Here is a 20,358-nt window from a genome sequence, read left to right as displayed (position 1 = left end):
GCACCAGATACACAGATATTATGCAGATACAATCACACACACATAAGTGGTAGCTACTACACTTATCAATAATGATTTTTTTTAAATGTGGTTGAATGTTTCATATAATATTCTGGCCTTGCAGAAGGCCCAGAACAATTGCACCTTCTTTGTGTTCCCCCAACCCAATGACCAAAAATCACCACCAATGGGCAGGAAAAAAGTGAGGCCATATTCCTCATCCAAGTGAAACTCCTACAAAGAAATAAACCTCAGATAATCTTCTCCTCATGCCCCATTTAATATTCTTGATAACACAACCCTGCATTCAGAACTGGAAGTGAACCTAAAATTTACTTTCCTAAAGTAGGAGATATTTAAGTCGACTTTATTGACATTCAACTATGATTTGAACACATTATACACAAACTATACTTGGATTCTCTAAATTTTTCTAATTAAAGTTCCAAAACGTGAGTGGAAATGGTTTCATTCTTCACTTTATAATGCATTGATTGGTTGTTATTCTTACTGTCATTTGTTAATTTTCTTGCCTGTTTCATGTATACATTTACAAGAAACTAATCAAATTATTTTTTAAGCAATGTAGTTTCAGTGCAAAAGAAAAATGATAATTTGTTCCTAAACAAGCCCATCTATTTCTGTAGGGTTATACTAACACAGATAACATGAAAATTGTCTTCCAAATGAAATGTAAATTTTCTCCTCAAAATTTGTTTTAAAATCAAAGCTGAGATTCATATATTATTACAAATAACATAAAAAATTCTGATAATTTGAATTTTTTAAAATATCTGTGAATTTAACTGTACACGTCTCATACAAAAATAACAGAGCTGAGTTACCAATTAGAAATAGTCTTTACTTGGAAAAATGGTATTGTAATTCAGCAATCAGGATAATGGATATGCCACATAGAAAGGTTATGCTAACCTTAGTTTCTGTGTTGATAATTACTAAGCAGCTGTTGCTTCTACTGGTGGAGTGCATGTTCAGCTATCCATTAACATTACTGACATTTAACCTTAATATAAGAAAGTGTGAAGATGTGAATTAGGTTGACAAGCAATACAAAAATGCAAAGAGAAATAAATTCATGTTCCCAAGCATAGATCACGGTATCTGCTGCCATGTTTACCTGGCAATTCAGTGCGTAATCAATGATTAATTCTATTAAACACCTACCTGCCAAACCAAGTGTTCCTTTATGATGGCTGTAGTTGATAGACAGATGCTGAGCACAATGGTGTGGGATGAAGAGGTCAAGACGCTGGCAATTATAGCATCTCTCATGTTGAAGGGCAGCATGGTATATACCACAAATATAATGAACAAGAAAAATGATACCTGTGCAGAAGAGTAGGAAAAAGAGAAACCTGTCAAATTCATTTTGGCATAAAGAAAAGTTACCACTCAACATTAAACTAGCTGAAACTACAAGCAAATGTTCTTTATTATTCAACTTATGTTAACATATAGAGGGAATTTAAAATGTTCCTGAAGGTGCCCTAGACAAAAGTACTGAATTATATTTGGTTTAAAAATCAGTTTCAGATGTTGCATGGTTTCCCATATTTGTGTTACAAAAACATTCAGATTTGTCATTATAAAACAAAATATGGTAATAGTTTCATAGTATCATGCCCACAACTGAAGGGGGATTTTCTTGGAAAGAGAAGCTACTTACCTTACAGCAAGTTGAGTTTTTTAAGATGTGTGGTTCCTATCTGTATTCCACTGTTGGTACACATACACTCCATGCACCTCACACTGGAAGGTTTTTGCTAGCAATGTCTGTTGGTCTGCATCTCCTCCCCTCTCCTCCTCATGCTCTGAACGAAAGGTATAAAAGGCAGCGTGGAACAACCACCTTTCCAGTTGCTCCTCTACCATAAATTAAGGAAAGAATGTGAAGCAGAGGGGAAGGAGGGCAGGTAGTGGAATACAGATAGGGACCACACATCTTGAAGAAATTCAATTACTTTAAGGTAAGTAATTTCTCTTTCTTCTTTGAGTGCTTGTCCCTATGTGTATTCTATTTCACTGTGTGCGACTGACATGCTGGCAATGAGAAGGGTGTGAGGATCAGGGCAGCAAAGATGATTGGAGGACTGACACACCAAAGAATGTGTTAGTTATGGAGGCTTGCACTATGGCATAATGTGTCATGAAGGTACAAATGGAATTCTATGTTGCTGCTTTATTTCTTGGGGCGAGGCTACTAAAGCTGCTTGCACTCTAGTTAAGTGGGCTCTTGCTCCATGCAGGAGAGGAAGATGCAACAACTGATACAGAAGGATACAGCCTGAAATGCTCTTGAAGACTTTCTGAGGAGATCCATTGACCTCTCATTCGTTCCACTAGGGAAAGAAATAGTCTAGGTAACTTGCCGATTGATTTTGTTCTTTGCACTAATATTTGTCACACAAACAGGGAATGGAGTCTTTTATCTTCAGTGCTGGCATGAGGCTTTGGAAAAATATAGGTAACTGTATTGTCTGATTTATGTGAAAGTCAGAGTTTACTTTAGCGGTGAATTTTGGGTGTAGTCTCAATGAGACTTCATCCTTATGGAATACTTTATAGGGTGGATCAGCTACAAGGGTTCCAAGTTCCCTCACCCTTCTAGCAGAAATGATGGCCGCTCAGAAGGCAAGCTTCATCAATAAGTGAGACATTGAGCACCCAGCTAATAGTTCAAACAGTGGCTTAGTTAAGGCTAAGAGTACCCAGTTAAAAGCCCAGGTTGCAGTGAGAATGGTTATTGGAGTAAAGATTCTAACCAAACCTTTAAGAAAATGTACTGTCACAGGGTGGGTGAAAATGGAATGCTCATCAACTGAAGGTTGGCAGGTGCTGATCACCGCCAAGTGAACTCACAGTGAGCAATGAGCTAAGGGAAAGGCCCACAGGAGAAAATCCAGTGCCTGATTCCTCTGGGGACATGTGGCGATGCTGGGCCCAAATAGAGAATTTCTTCCACTGGGCTAAGTAGCATTTCCTGCTGGATTCTTTCCTACTGTTGTTGAGGATGGATTAATGGCTTCTGAAAATGTCTGTCACATGTCTGACACCAATCCAACACCATGCCATGAGATGGAGAGAGTCCAGATTGGGATGTCTGATCTTGCCTTTGTCCTGGGTCAAAAGATCCAGGAAAGATTGGATGCTGCTAGGTGGACAGGCTGACATGTGAAGAAGGCTGGGAAATCACAACTGCCAGGGCCATCAGGGAGTGAAGAGAATGATTGTCACTCCATGCTGGAACACTTTTTATAGTGGGGGTGCTGAAAGTCAGATAATTAAACTGTAAACCATGTGTGTTCAAAAGCAATGTGAAAAAGCACAATTCCTGCTCATACCACACGGGTGCAGCACAGCTCCCGGATTCTCAAGAATCACAAAATAATTCTAGCTTTGTTCTGACAGCATCAGCAAACTTTTCACAGTAAAACCTGGGGGTGTTGCAGCACCCTCAGCAACTGTGCCTGTGACTCCATCCTGTTAGATCTTTCAGGCAACTCAGGGTAAGAGTGGAATGGGGGAAAATTGTATCTTAAATGACCTGCCCATGAGACTAAATGGGCACCAAGAGTCCTGACTCTGAGCCCCTCTGGAGAAGGAAATTTTGCATTTCATGAGATATGAAGAGATCCCAATATGGGGTTTCCCAGTAAGTGAATATATTGTTCACCATGGAATCATGCAGCTTCCATTCGTAGTTGGTCAAGAAATGTCTGTTGAGGCTATCTGCTAGTGAATTGTGCAGCCTGGGAGGTGTACTGCTGATAGGGTAACCTGGTGCCAAATGCACCAATTCCACAGATTGACCACTGACTATAGCCATTGCCGGTGATCTTGATGCTGTATCTGCTGCATCAACTTCAGCCTGTAGTGACGATCTATCCATCAATTTGCCTTCACTGATAAGGGCCTGAAATTATGCCCTATCCTGCTGAGGGTGTTTATTCTTAAATTCTGAGAACTTCATGTAATTCATGAAATTGTACTTTGATAGCATGACTTGATAGTTGGATATTCTGAACTGGAGGCTGACTGACATCAAAACCTTCCTTCCCAGAAGGTCCAAACATTTGGCCTCCTCATCTGCAGCAGTAGATCTTGGGTGCTGTTGCCTAATCCTCTCTTTGGTCACTTGGGCCACCAATGAGTTCATGGCAGGATGGATAAACAAAAACTGCACCCTTGGATGGAATGAAGTCCCTCTTTTCCAGCTTTTTAGAAGTACACATCTGTTGCTCGAGTATGCCATACAGTTCTGAGCAGTTCTAGAATGGCCTCTTTTATGAGGAGTGCTACTCTTATACATCCTGAGATTTGTAAAATATCCAAGAGCTTGTGATGAGAGTCCTGAGCTTCTATATGGATTAGGGAGTCTGCCACTCCTTGACAGCTCTTGAAACTGCCTATGGTCATCTAGAGAGAGGATGAGGCAGGAGCAACTGTCTCATCCAGGGATGAGGATGATATTCGTCACAGTACCAGCAGTACCACTGGATCAGCATCCTCTTCTTCCTCTTCAATGGATTCTTGATGGAGATCTGGTTGGTCTAATAGGATAGAATCATAAAATTGTAGGACTGGAAGGGACCTCGCAAGATCTTCTAGTCCAGTCACATGCACTCAATGCAGGACTAAATGTTACCTAGACCATCCCAGACAGGAGTTTGTCTAACCTACTCTTAAAAATCTCCAATGATGGAAATCCCACAGCCTCCCTAGGCAATTTATTCCAGCCCTTTACTATCCTGACAGTTAGGAAGTTTTTCCTAATGTCCAACCTAAACCTCCCTTGCTGCAATTTAAGCCCATTGCTTCATGTCCTGTCCTGAGAGGTTAACAAGAAATTTTTTTTACCCTCCTCCTTGTAACAACCTTTTATGTACTTGTAAACTGTTATATCCCCTCTCAGTCTTCTCTTCTCCAGACTAAACAAACCCAGTTTCTTCAATTTTTCCTCATAGGTGGCGTTTTCTAGATGTTTAACTATTTTTGTTGCTCTTCTCTGGACTTCCTCCAATTTGTCCACATCCTTCCTGAACTGTGGCACCCAGACCTGGACACAATACTCCAGCTGAAGCATAATCATTGTGGAATAGAACAGAAGAATTACTGCTCATGTCTTGCTTACAACATGCCTGCTAATAGATTCCAGAATGATGTTTGGGTTTTTTTTGCAACAGTGTTACACTGTTGACATATTTAGTTTGTGATCCACTATGACCCCCAGATCCCTTTCTGCAGTACTCCTTCCTAGACAGTTGTTTCCTCTTTTGTCTGTGTGCAATTGATTGTTCCTTCCTACGTGGAGTACTTTGCATTTGTCCTTATTGTATTTCAGCTTAGAGGGGTGATAAGACTCCAGATAGGATTGTAGATTCAATCACCATGGTCCCCAATAAGAGCAGTTTGAGTGTCAAAGGCAGGATGTGGAGGTCCCTAAGGCATTGGGTACTAGTTGTCCTCTGGAAGGTATCCAGACATGTAAGGTGGGGCCCAAAAGATTCTTGATCCTCTGTCTGGGCTGCCCTCTCTACATGGAGGAGCTGTTGGACTATCAGATCTATGTCTATGGGTGGTGTCACTGGTACCACTGAAGTTGGCATATGGCAACTAGTAGACGGATTGGGAGATGGACTTCTCCCTTTCATAGTCTCTGTGGAGCATTTTTGTCAGAACCTCTCTCATGAGGACAGGTTATTATAGAAAGGGAGATTGTGAATCCAACTGCATGAAAATATCCTCTGGAATGGTACAACTCTCTCCCACTCTTGGGAGATGCAGACTCTTTTCTTCATATACCATCAGAGCTGGTGACGGGAGGCTTTCAGAGATTGGTGCTTCTTTATGAAACCGTGGTGGTATTGACGGTGTTTGGGCTCTCTACGTCTATCTATTGATCTATAATGATAGTTTTCTTGGTTCCTGGTGTTGAGTGCTGGCTACTGATAGAGTTGGTCTCGCTCCAGATGTCAGGGCCAGTACTAGGTACTAAGTACTAGGTACTTCTGTTGGTTGGACCCATTAGTCTTCGGGGCACCTACATCTCTGGAACCAGAACATGAGGGATCACCCATTTTGGACAGAGACGGGGAAGAAGCCATCCTTTTGGGGGTGGAGTTAGGTGGGAATTTACCCCAAGGTTTCTGAGAGCGTTTTCTAGTCTCCTGCTGAGCCTGAGGAGTAGAGTCCTTGGCTCTCCTTTTGCCCACCTGAGTCAGACGTTGCACTGCTAGGAGTTGCACTTCTTGACGCTTCTGCCCAATGGTCACAGTGGTCTGTCTGGCCAAAATCAGAATAGGGCCTCATTTGCACACTTTGTAAGATATTTCCTACATCTGAATTCCTGCTTGCCAGGGTCATCCAGGAAAGGAGCAGCACATGCAGCACCTTAGTAGAGAGAGAGCTTTTCAAAGGAAGTAAAGGCACAGCTGGAGGTCACTGCTGACCAGAAAGGAGAAGGGCCAGAAGATACAGTTCTTAAGGCCCAGAATCCTGGGCATAATCTGAGTCCTGTACTGGGAATGGGGGGTTCCTCCAACGGGAAGGGATGTCCCCAAATTCTAATAACGAATTCTAGAGTGACTAAGACTACACCTAGCTAAAAAACTCTTATTTACAATATTTAAGGTTTAAAGTCAGAGGATCAAGTCCATGGACATTGAAGGGTCTGTCACAGACCATGTCATGGTAAAAAGGATTGGAGACACGGTCAATCTACCCTGCCCCAGGTACTTTCCTTCAGAACACATGAAGAAGGGCGCAGACCAACAGACACTGATAGCAAGAATCTTCTAATCTCAGGCACACAAAGCACATGCATGCCCACAGTGGAATGCACATAAGGACCAGCACTCAAAGAAGAACTGAGGGTTTCAGACATCAGGGGTGGTGATATTTTCAGAAAGCATCTATCTAGTTATAGCTACACACACGCACACACACACACACACACACACACTAGCTGTACTAATAAGCAGAAGGCACTATGTTAAAGAAAAAAATATGCACATTTCAATTTCTGAGAGAATTAACATTATACAAATCTTAGTAATCTGAAAAATATTCCAACAGAAATGAATATATGAGGGCAGATTTCTCCCAGAAGTCTTTCCATATATAATTAGTCAAAACTCTGACTTTGTGTATGCAGGGATAATGCCTATAAAGTCAATGAAATTGCCTATAAAGCTTATTTGGAGTCCCTGCAATGGTTGCCTCTCAGTCCATAGTACACAGAGCAGCTTACCAAATGTCTAAAACAGTTGTTCTCAAACTTTTGTACTGGTGACCCCTTTCACATAGTAAGCCTCTATGTGCGACCCCCCCTTTTAAATTAAAAACACTTCTTTACAGATTTAACACCATTATAAATGCTGGTGGCAAAGTGGGGTTTGGGGTGGAGGCTGACGGCTCACGACCCCCCATGTAATAACATGGTGACCCCCTGAGGAGTCCCGACCCCCAGTTTGAGATCCCCTGGTCTAAAAGGATTTAGGTGCAACACAATACTCGCAGTGACATCCTGCTGTCGGGTCAGTCAACACTGTATACTACATGCTCGCTATACTACTAATATGGATTTCTCCAGATCATGGTTGTGGAGAAAGGTGCTCCACTGATGACTATGTTATAATCTTTCGGTAAATAGAGGATTTCAATGATTAGAGATGTCTATCCAGCAGCTTTTTTGAACATTAGGGGCCTGATCTTGCTGCCACTGAGGTCAATGGCAAAACTTCAATTAATTGTATAGATATATAATTATACATACACATTCAGATGTGTACATGGATGTGTGTGTGTGTGTGTGCACATGCACTTCTGACCTATTGCTGAGCTGAAGAGGAAAGAAAGGAGGTATATCATGCAAGTGGCAATGGCTTGAAACATTATGCCCATAGAGGTCAGGAACTGATGTCTCCAGGAGCATTGAGAAATTTTTCCGACACATTTATAAACTGCGTAGCATGATCTCCCACCTAGCACAGCCTTTCAGCTACAGCTACCTCTGTGTATGGGAAGCAGGGTGATGGCCACACTCCCATGCCACCAAGATATAACCTTGTGTTCCACTGACCATTCTTGTCAGCACTCACAACTAGAGTTGCCAACTTTCTAGTCGCACAAAATCAAACACCTTAGCCCCGCCCCTTCCCAAAGGCCCTGAAGCCACCAGGGTCACTTTTGGACCAAGTGTTCCGGTCGAAAACCGGACACCTGGTCACCCTACACAACAATTCCTGACTCTCAATGAATGTCTCTCTGCAGAAGCACTAGTGGTGGAGGAGAGCATTTGGGCTCCTTGATTCTTCTCTCCCTCAGAACAACCATAGTTTGGCTGACACTATACATTGCATAACATTATTCTTTTGGGTTTAGGTACACTGTGACGGAAGTAATCTAGTAGAAATAAAATTGATATTCTTTTAAAACAAAAACTGACAAACCACAACAGCTCTCAACATTTTGCTCTTCCCTCCTCCTTCCTCCCCTAAGTTCCCTTTTGTGTTCTCAAATTTGCATTGCATTTACTCATTCCTGCCTATACAATCAGCCTTGGATACAGCAAGTGGGTCACAAGCGCAGCAGCAGAACCATAAATATTACATTTAAATGCTGTCATCACAGACAATCATTAGAATATATTTGACTTCCCTGTTCCACTCAAGAAGTCAGATGTATGCATTTCTTTTTAAAGTTACAAACAAACCACACATAATGCACTAAAAATGGTCAGAAGCAGTGCTTGACTTGAAATGCATTAAATGCAAGGCAAAGAACACTTGAAAATATTTGTTTGTGCAGCTGACTAGTTCATTCAGACTATTTCCATTTTCAATGGTTTCTCCTAGTGATGATTTTTTTTTGTTAAGATAGTGTTGAGGCTTAATGGCCTTCATTCAGCAGCTGTTTGACTAGATGGTGATCTTGAAAACTGGGTCAGAGAAAGCTGCTACAAAATAGAAGAGTATAGTGATGGCTGGAAGTATTTGTGGCAGTACACTGACAAAGTAAGTAATGCATCAGTTTGAAATTTTTCAAGGGAGTGTAATTTGCACAGCAGTATTTAAAACCTACCAACAGTGATTTCTTTTGCTAGTGCAGTAGATTAGCATACGTTTTTCTCCTCTTCCTCCCTTGTTTTGGTTCATTTTTCTTATAAAAATAAGCTCCAATTAAGTAGAAAAAAAGAGAAGCCTTATAATCAAGATACAATTCAAAATATCTGGAGGCTCAGTCATCCTACACTTTGTGTACTGTATGGGCAGGAATAACTAAAATGCAGGAGAGGTAAGTATGCAAGCTTCAAAAAAATGAAAAGATCTGTCATGCTCACTCTGAACAGGAAAGTTTGGAGAGGTGAAATCTAGCCTCACCTTTAAGGCCAGGGTAAGGTGCTGCAAAGTGACTATTACCTGTGTTATTGTTACCTTTTCTGACTTTCCATTAATATAAGTAGGTTGAAATAATCATTGCAGTGTCTCCCTGCTAGTTGTAGGGTCAATGGATCTCTTAACCCTAACCTATTTCACCTCCATCTCCTGCTCTTCATAAGTTCGCATAGTAAGGTTTAAATGGTGCACAGGGCTTTGCCCTGGTTCTCCATGCCAGGGTAAATTTCACCATCTGTTCATAGTGCTGGATAACAAGCACAATTCAATTGCTGTTCACAATCTCAGAAAAGGGGCATATCACAGGGGAAAAAAGGATGCAGATAAGGGAAACATGACACTGCTATGTTTCTCTGTTCCAGAGTGCCCTAAGCAGATGTATGTTACACAGATCTGCAGACCAGCATCTCTAGGATACAAGAGGGATTACATGAAGGATGGTGTGCCCATCTAGAAACAGCTACTGTCACTGCAGCATGAAAGACTCAGAGAAGAAATGGCTCCTAACCTAGGAGAACAGCTAGAGAGAAAAGGAAAGGCTGATGAAGCCTGTTATTTTTATAACAAATCTCAAGTGAGAAGTGGTACAGGCTCTACAAGTCAGCACTGGATTACTAAAATACAATTTCTTACTTTCAAAGCATGCTGAGTAACAGACTTGAGCAACACTAGTTTTGGTTCAAGCCTCATTTTAGTTTTAACATTTGTGAAATATTTTATCTTCTAATCTGCCACAAACTGATATTTTTAGGTTTTTTGCAAAATTACTATTATTTAGAGTTTAGTGGTCCCAAGTGAGAGAGTCTAAATAAAATAGGCAATAAAAAGGGTGAGAAAAGGAAGTCTTACTATCACCATTTTACTGAAGGGAAGACAGAGGCACAGATATTAAGTGACTTGCTTAAGGTTACTTAAGATGTCTGCAGCAGAGCCAGGAATTGAACCCAGATTCTCCCTTTCCCATCTTTTAACCATAAGGCCATAATTCATTGTTTTCTTTTGTTTTTATTTTTATGAACACTGAAAAAAGCAAACAAAGTTGATAGAATTTGCCCCTCATGTCAATTTTACATTGTCTGCCCATTGAAAGGGAAAGGATATTGTAGGATATATTGCTTTTTTGCACCACAAGCCAATTGAGAAAAAGACATGCTAGATGTGCTTCTTACATCAATTACATTCCAACAATGACCCATGGCTTTTCTAGCTGTATGCCCTTTTTAAACCATTGGTAAATGGTTAATCATAACTAGTCTGGAATTATGTAAAAGTCACCCAACTTAAAATGTTACTGTCATTAGAGTTTCCCCCAGAGCTGTTTTCGCTAAAGAGAGTGACATCCCAGCCCTGAAGCAGTCATGCACATCCAAGTACACTGTTAGTGTGAACAAGGAGAAAGCGTTGCTCTGGACAGACGGTGATAATAAGGCATAAGCCAATAAAACATTTGTAGTTAAACAGGACCATATTTTACTTGTAAATATAGTGACAGCAACATTTCATTGGGAGAATAATAAAAGCTTTACGCTGTGTCCCCTAGAAACACCCTGTTGCCATCTGCAAATATACACACTAGTTGGCCAATTTATTAAAGGATAATTCTACAAGTATTTATTAAGATCCAGCTTCTTTTTACTGAAGAAGGAAATGGAGTAGACATTCACTGAAGAGTAAAGAATTATCCTCTTAACAGAGAGATATTTGATTATAGCTATTGGTTTCAAAGGAAAGAAAAGGTAGCTATATACAAAAACAGAAAAATAAAATAAAATTATACACAAAATTTATTTAAGAAGTTTATTCCATTTTTGTTAATGTCTCTAGATCTTACAAAACTGTTTATATATATTTAATAAGATGTATGTTTTTAGGTTTAGGGAAGCTGTATTCTCTATTCTAACACAAAGAGTTAATGTTGCAATTGCATCACAGTTCCTTGTGCCCTCCCTGAATGTCAGAGTTTAAGTCCTCAAACATCTAAAAACCAAGGTGCAAAATGAAGTTCATACTTCCCAAACAAGTTTCACTTCATGTTAGGATCACCTTCTGTTCTGAGCCACCAAATAGAAGAACCTATATGTAGCCCATACAGGACTATAACAGATAATGAGCTGGAGCCGGTTCCCATCGGTTCCCAAGAACCGGTTGCTAAAATTAGACCTCTGTGGAGACCTGGTTGTTAAAGGGCCAGGGGATGGGCAAAGAACTCCGGTCGGTGGGCCAGACCATGCTGTTGCTCCCAGGATTCCCAGCTGGGGAGGCTGAGGCTCCCCCGTCCCTTCCCCCGCTTCCCCCCAGCTGCAGCGGCATCATCTGGGCAGCTCAACTGAGCTCCGGAGTCATCCTGCTGCCGCTTTTTGAGTGGTCCGGCAAGGTGTGTGGTGGGGGGGCTGCTGCAAGCTCCAGGGCTGGCCAGAAGGGAGGGGAGGGGGCAAGTGGGGCAATTGGCCCGGGCCCTGCAGGGGCCCCTGGCCCCACGAAGATGTCTCCCCCGGGCCCTCCCCTGCTTCCCCCACCCTGCAGAGCCGCAGCATGGCCAGCAGCTGGGCAGCTCAGCTGAGCTCTGGGCTGCCAGCAAGGTAAGGGGGGGCTGCGAGCTCCAGGGCCGTGCGCGGGGGGGGGCAAGTGGGGCAATTTGCCCCAGGCCCCTGGCCCCACGAAGATGTCTCCCCCGGCCCTCCCCACAGAGCTGCAGCGTGGTCAGCAGCTGGGCAGCTCAGCTGAGCTCCTGAGTCGTCCTGCTGCTTTGAGCTGCTGGCAAGGTAAGGGGGGAGGGGGCTGCAAGCTCTAGGGCTGCCGGGGGGGCAAGTGGGGCAATTTGCCCCAGGCCCTGCAGGGGCCCTCCGGCCCCATGAGTATGTCTCGCTCCGTCCCCCTCTTTAAATCAGAACTTTTTATAGGGAACCGGTTGTTAAGATTTTGGCAGCTCATCACTGGGATCACCTTCTGTTCTGAGCCACCAAATAGAAGAACCTATATGTAGCCCATATAGGACTATAACAGATAACAAATACAGTACAGTGGCCTACCTGATTTTCAGTAAGCAGGCAATTTAGTACCTTGTATACAGGCAGGAGTAATGGGAAGGACTGGGGACTAAAAGGTCCAAAAAGACTTTCAAATTTTATAGAGCATTCCATAAAACCATCTGCCACTCAAAAGGGGGCTGGGGGGATGGACGAGAAAAGGCCTTTAAGATGGGAGGCACTGTTCTCAGATATTACAGGGCTAAGGGTAGCCCAAACTGAGGTTTTGGTTTATGTAACACTAGTTAGTTAGTTAGTTAGTTATCTATCTAGCTGTAGCCAATACATGCTACACCTCAAGAATAAAACCTAGAGGGTAAGTTTTGCTATTTGGGAGATTTTTGTTATTGAAACAGACAATTCACTCCAGTAGCTTACATGTCTATTTATATATGTATACCTTAATTATGACACTCCTAGTTTAAGATTATTATTGCACATGGGTTTTTATTTTTTAATATTTTAATAGTAAAGGTGAGAAAATATAAATACATAACCCCATAAATCATAGTGGTTTTACTCAGAGAGAACTCCAAGACTATTAATATAATTACTGTTATGTAGAGGCTAGTACTTCAAGCTGACCAAGGTAACGAAAGTCCAATACAGCCTACTCCATAAAATTGTTTATGAAAGTCAGTGAAAGTTGGACATAAATAGCTGGTACAAACTGGATTATTTAAGATAAAAAAAACTGTAAAAAGAAGTCTTAAAGGCCTCTACTAAAGTCATGGGTTGATATGACAATGAGCTGAAATAGGGAGGAAATGTTTATAGTTGAAATCCATAAGATACATGTGGCTGGTTAACATTAATGGGATAAGGTTGCCACTCTTCCAGGACACCGTTTATCTGAGACTCACTAAAAGGGGGCAGGGAGGGGAGCACATGAATTTGAAGAAACAACCTTTACTACTGTGCATGCCACCCCCACAGTCACTAGGGACCATGTGAGCCATGTGACACTGTTGAGCCTTTGTCATCCTGATCCTAAAAGGTATCCTAACCAGACCAGGCCAGAGAGAGGGAACCAATGACATCGCCACCTTGACTAGCTTCAGCTAAATCCTGCACAGCACCCAGAATGTGTGATTGACGTTTCTGCTGCCACCTTCTCCCTAGTGTATCATTTTCCTTCTTACCTAATTTCTCCTCTTCCCTGTCTCTCCCCTGCAGCACTCTGGTCACAGGCTCACAGTAAAGATAGCTAAAAGCAAAACCTTAAGCAGCCTGACACAGTTACAAGTCTACCAGGTCTCCAAGTGGCTGATAAGACTGGGTGCTATGCCTGTGGGTATGTCTACACAGCCAAAAAGACTCAAGGCGGCAAGTCTCAGAACCTGGATCAACTGACTCAGGCTCGCAGGCCTCGTGCTGTGGGGCTAAAAATAGCAGTGTCGGCATCAGGGCTCAGGCTGGAGACTGGGCTCTGAGACTCTCTCCCCTTGCCAGGTTTCAGAGCCCAGGCTCTAGCCTGAGCCCAATTATCTGTAGTGCAATTTTTAGCCTGTCAGCTTGAGCTCAAGTCAGTTGACCCAGGTTCTGAGACTTGCTGCCACAGGGCTTCTTGTTTTGTTAGTTGTTGTTGTTGGTTGTTGTTTAGACGTACTCTGTGTTTCTCCAGCACTGAGGATGCAAGTAAGAGTTTGCACCAGAGACAGAGCTGCATTTTCTCTTTGCTGTTCTTTTCTCTTCCTTTTTGGGTTTGTTTCTCTTGTGTTGTCTTTTAAGGGCACAGGATCAGACATCTCCAATAACAACAGCTACCATCTTGACTACCATTTCTCTTTTCCCCCAAAAGGCCAGTTAAATTCCATTTTTAATACACTGCTACCCCGCTATAACGCGACCCGATATAACACGGGTTTGCATATAGCGCGGTAGCAGTGGGGCTCCGGCGGCGCTTTAAAGGGTCCGGGGCTCCGGCTGCTGCAGGGAGCCCCTGGCCCTTTAAATCACCACTGGAGCCCTGCCGCCACTAACCGCATTATATCAGGGTAGAGGTGTACCATCTAAAAATTGTCAAATATAGAATTTTCCTTATAAAAACTCTACAACGGAAGGGAAATGGATTAGGGCATGTTGTTAAAATGAAAACCTTACTTATCTCTTTATATATCAAATGCTTTAACTATTAGTTATTCTTTTTCAGTATCTTTTTTTATAGTGGTTGCTACAATAAGAGTAAGCCTGTGATAGCTTGACACAAAACCCTGCACTGTATTTAACTGATTAATGTTGTAACCGTGAACAAGGGTTTCTTTAACATCTTATCACTTGTTGGGGCCAAGTTGTGCCCCTTCCAACACAACATTACATAACATGGCACTCAAGGTGCTGAACAATAAATATGATTAAAATATAACAGAGATATAACTAACTTAATGCGCTCTTACAGGGTCACCCAGAGTGGGGGGGGGCAAATGGGGCAATTTGCCCCAGGCCCCGCAAGGGCCCCCAAGAGAATACAGTATTCTATAGTATTGCAACTTTTTTTTATGGAAGGGGCCCCCAAAGTTGCTTTGCCCCAGGCCCCCTGAATCCTCTGGGCAGCCCTGCGCTCTTAAAGGCAAACAAATGAAAGCAAATGAGAGGGTCCAAATGTTGATTAAATTAGTTCTGTGCAAACAGAATAAAGTCCAAATCAGCAATATGTAAGTAAATTTGATGCTTCAAAGGATTAAAACAATTGTGTGTCAAATCAGCTGGGAAAAAGGATTAACACGGAAATATATGAATAGTAATTGAGAACTGTTTAAAACATTGCAGTTGCCAAAAAAGACACATTTGAGAAAGACGGTTACACTGGGTAAAAAAATAGCCTGGCTTAGAAAGGAAGTAAAAGCAGCTACAAATAATAAATTACATATAACAAATGCAAAAAGAGGGAATGAATATGAATATGGACTATAAATTAGGAATTATATAAAAAATTATAAAGGAAACAAAAAAAGATAATAAGGCAAAATCTATGCCCAGCAGAATTAAGGACAATAAGAAGTTTTTTTAAAACATACTAAGGTCAAATAGAATCCTAACAATGATATTGATTAATTACTAAATGGAAATGCTAGAATTGTCAATAATAATGCAAACATAGCAGATGCGTTCAATAAATATTTTTATTCTGTGTTACGGAAAAAGCCAGATGATGTATCCTGGCCACTACTGGAGACAGGAAACTTGACTAATTAGACCACTGGTCTAGGCCAGTATGGAAGTTCTTATTTACATCATATGTTAATGAAATACTTTTCATTTCAACAATAACTCAAGAGTATGTTAAATATTACCTACCAAAAGCATACATTTTAAAATTAGCAGGTCCAAATAACTTGCATCCAAGTTTTTTAAAAGGACTAGCCAAGGAGTTCTCTGGACCATTAATGCTGATTTCTCAAAAGTCTTGGAACATAGAGGAAGTTCCAGAGGACTGGAAGTATGCCAACGTTGTGCCAATATTTTAAAAGGGATGGCCTGGGTAATTATAGAATTGTCAGTGTGACATCAATCCCGGGCAAAATAATGGAATGGCTAATAAAGAACTATATTAATAGGATAACACAATTAATACCAATCAACCTGAGTTGATGGAAAACCAATATTTTCAAACTAGATGTTTTTTATGAGATTACAACTTTGGTTGATAAACATAATAATGTTGATGTAATATACTTATACTTCTGTAAGTCACTTGACTTGATACCACATGATATTTTAATTAAGAAACCAGAACAATACAAAAATGAACAGGGCACACATTAAAAGTATTAATAATTGGCTACTAGATAGATCTTAAAAGATATCTGTAAATGGGGAATCATCATCAAGTGGGTGTGTTTCTAGTGGAGTTCCACAGGGATCAGCTTTTGGCCCTACACTATTTAACACTTTTATCAATGACCTGGGAGAAAAAACTTCAAATCACTACAGACGGAATGTGAACGCCTGGGGTGTTTCACAACAAAGATATTTTCTGCTAAGATAAGACATACAGTAGGATCCCCTACTAGGTGTTGGTGTTCAAGGGAAGCCACCCATCAGATTGAGGCTTCAAGGGGATGTCTCACTCCTGCCCTGGGTCTGCATGTACAAAGTTTAGTGCAGGATCAGAGTCCCAGAGGTCAACAGGAGTTTGCCTGAGTCACAGACAATATAAGGAATTCAAGGTTGAGCCCTAAAGGAACAAAACTAAGCAGCAGTGTTCTGGAAAGTTATGGTTCAAGAAATGCTGTTGGTATAATTTACCTGTATAACCTCTGATGTATTTTGTGTGTCTACCTGCTTACTCAGTTGTGTACCATACTGAAACATAAGCACTAATAGATGAATATAAAATAAAATATTCTTGTTGTACTGCCCCATTCTTTATTATTATTAAGTCTCAGTTTTTTCCCTTTACGTCTCCATGCAATTAGCAGAAGCTTAACTTTATTAAATATTAGAATTCTAAAAAAAAAACTAGTAAAAAATTATGCTATAATAAAACATTGAAAGTTCTCCTTTGTGTAGTTTTACATGCTTTGAAAACCTGCAAACGTATGACAGGGTTTATCAAGGCTTTGAGGCCCCCCCTGCTGGAGGCCTTGTGGTCCTATCACACTCCACCCCAGGAGTAGTGAAGGTGGGTCCTCCAGGCCTGCCTAGATAGTCTGTAAGGAAGCAGCCAATCAGAGCACAGCAGCCTCAGAGAAAAGGCACTGCAGGGGCTGAGCAGACCAGTTGCTGGCTGGGACCAGAAGTGTGAGGAAGGCCTGGAAGACTGAAGCTCTCCAGGTGAAGAGGAAGGGGCTACATGGGAAATAGCCCAGAGAATAGCAGCAGCAGCAGCAACTATTAAAGGTAGCAGCACTGGGATGCTATTTGTAGGGTGCATGGGTTGGAACCCAGAGTAGTGGGTGGGCCCAGGTTCCCCCCACCGGACTTTGACGAAGCAGCCAAATTCCTGAGAAGGGAACAAGTTTCATTTAGAAGCCCAAGCACAGGGCTGGAATGTAAAGGGTTCAAGGACTGGGCTGAAGACCCTGCAGAGGGTCAACCATTTGTTGAACTTCTGTCCAAGGCAATAAAGGGGCAGGTGGACCAACAGCATCTCCAGGTCCTTCTCCACTGTGAATCCGACAGATCCGAAGCAGAGGGGAAAGACAGTGGGAAGTGGAATACAGGTAGGGACCAAACATCTAAAAGAACCTCCAATTACAGGTAAGTAACCTCTTTTTCTTCATGTGATAGTCCCTATTGTATTCCACCATGGGTAGCTGACAAGCAGTATCAAATTAGGAGGAGAGTGTGAGGATGAGGACAGAAGGGATGTGCAGAGAACTGCCATTCCAAAGGAGGCATCAGCCACGGAGTTCTGCACCAGGGCATAGTATGTTGCAAACATGTGGCTAGAACTCCATGTGACCACTTTACAAATGTCTAAAAATGGCACATCTTGAAGAGATGCCATGGTCATTGCTTGAGCTCTAGTGGAGTGAGTGAGCTCATACCCCAGTGCAAGGAGGTAGGTTTGAAAGCAGAGTTTCATGCAGCTTGATATCCATTTGGAAATTCTCTGGTTGGAGATGGCAAGTCCTCTGATTCTCTTTGCTATTGCAATAAACAATCTTTAGGACTTCCTGATTGGTTTCATTCTCTGAAGGTAAAAGGTCAAGGATCATTGATCATTGATGGACTGGAGTCTATGTTCTTTTGCAGACACACCTATTTTTTTTCCAAAACAGTATAAGTGAATGGACTGTGAAACCACCTTAGGTATAAATGTTGGGTGCAGGCATATCCTTGAGGAAAACTGTAAATGGTGGGTCCACCATCATTGTTCCAAGTTCAATGACCCTCCTTGCTGATGTGATGGCTACAAGGAAGGCAACCTTCATGGAGAGTAGGGCATGCAGCTAATAGCCTGTGGTTCAAAGGGGGGTCTTGTTAATACCAAGAGTACTTGATTCAGGCTCCACTGGGGTGTAATCTTTTGAAGGATCTTTGGGAAGATCCTTAAGAGGCCTTTCCAAAATCTATCAGTTAGTGAGTGTGTAAAAACAGGAATGCGCTAATAGCCACTAGGTGGATTTGTAGGGAGCTGAGGGAGAGACTTGATGTCTTTAAATCCTTTAGATTGCAGTCTAGGATGAGGGGAATCTCTGTAGCTTCTGGAATAACACCTTTTTGTTGTGTCCAAGATGAAAAGCATTTCCATTTAGCCCAGTAATATTGTCAAGTGGAGTCTTTTCTGCTGTTACAGAGAATGTCCGGTACCACCAAGGAACATGCCCATTCCAGGGCTCATTCCCATTCAGATACCATGCTCTAAGGTCCAATGGTCACACATTGGGATGTTTGATCATGCCACTTCACTGGGTCAGTTTGGGATAGTAACTGATGGACAGGATGACATGTGCAGTAGTTTGGGGAACCAGAACTGCCTGAGACAGAAAAGGGCAATCAGAATGACCGTCACTTCATCTCATCAGATCTTGTGTAGCACCCTAGGTACGAGCGGTGCTACACAAGATCTGATGACAGGGAAGGCATAGTTGACTTGGTCTAACCAGGAGAGAAGGAGAGCATTGCCATGAGAGCAGTAACAGAGGGCTCCACTGAAGTAATATATGGCACATTTGTGGTTGGTCTGAGAAACAAAGAGGTCTCTGGTTGGGGTTCCCCACTGCATGAAGATGTCATGTAATACTCTATTGCAAAATTCCTATTCATTATTACTGGGGGCATTCTGCACCAAAAAATTAAAAATTCTGTAAAATTCTGCAAATTTTATTTGTCAAAATAAGACTACATAATGATATGAGTTTCAATTATTTTGGTAATTTATTTCAAAATACCTGTCAGCAAGTATGTCTGTAACAATAGAGAGAGACAAAAAAATCCCCAGGAGTACAGAGTTAAAGAAACCCCTATGACAACCCAGTTCCTGTTTCTCTGCCTCCTTCCCCAGCCCCACAGAGCCCAGCCTGGGGGCCAGACACCCACAACCCCTCCCGCCCCAGAGTCCAGCCAATAAACCCAAACTCTCTCCCCCTCCCCAGAGCCCAACCACGAGGTCCCCCTAGCCCAGATACCCTCCCCACCCAGAGCCTAGCCACACACACCCCAGCCCACATACCTGCCCCCCACTCCTAGCCAATACACTTGCACACACACACACACACACACACCAGCCATGGACCCTCTTGCCCAGGATCCAGAGTGTAATATTATGTAATACTTCTGCCATTGAGTCTGTGGATAAATTCGATCGATCCATTGGCAGGGAAGCATATGGCAACTCCCTACTAGATTGGGGGGATCCAAAGAGGGAAATTGATTATAGGGCCCCCAATATGCCAATTAGGCAGGATCAAAGGGAGGTTGCAGGGGGCCCATGGCATAGAGTGCTCCAGGGAAGGTGAAGTAGTGGTTGCTCCCACAGGCAGCAGGTCTCTGTGGTAATGAATAGGAGTGGTATGAGATCAGCAGTTCCTCCTGTGGTTCTGAGTCCCCTGAGGAGGGGAAGGCAGACCCTTGTTGTAATGGCAATACCGTCAGTGCAGATGGAGAGGTGTGCATCGTGTGAGGGGAATGATAGGCCCTGTACTGCAGGCAGGTCCTGTGGCAGGGGAGGGATATGAGTTTGCTGGAGGTGAAGGGACCTGATGGAGGGGGAGATTCTGGATCTGGCAGAGCAAAGATGACTTGAGGTGCAGCCATGGATCCAGATCTCACAGGCATAAGGGGGACCCTTTCTGTTTTGTCCATGGGTATCGGCGCTGAAGTCTTTATGGGCACCGGAGGGTCTTCGATTTTGTGAGTCACTGGATACGGGGGTTCCAAAGGAGCACAGCTTGGAGCCAGTTGATCCTACTGTTTAGGGGTTTTCTTATCATTCCTGTGGGACTTAGTACATACCACACCTCCTTGGG

General features: G+C 42.5%; 1 protein-coding gene across 1 annotated transcript in view; it reads right to left on the bottom strand.

Moving 5' to 3' along the window:
* Window positions 1-20,358, bottom strand: part of ADCY2 (adenylate cyclase 2) — a 416,016-nt gene that overhangs the window by 301,254 nt on the left and 94,404 nt on the right. Inside the window, exon 3 of the mRNA XM_039523887.1 lies at window positions 1,186-1,347. Coding sequence (XP_039379821.1) covers window positions 1,186-1,347 — 162 coding nt within the window. The remainder of the gene's footprint in view (window positions 1-1,185; window positions 1,348-20,358) is intronic.

Source organism: Mauremys reevesii, linkage group 2, assembly GCF_016161935.1.
Source record: "Mauremys reevesii isolate NIE-2019 linkage group 2, ASM1616193v1, whole genome shotgun sequence".
NCBI lineage: Eukaryota > Metazoa > Chordata > Testudines > Geoemydidae > Mauremys > Mauremys reevesii.
Note: the sequence above shows the minus strand (reverse complement) of the source record. Positions and strands in the feature narration are given on the sequence as shown.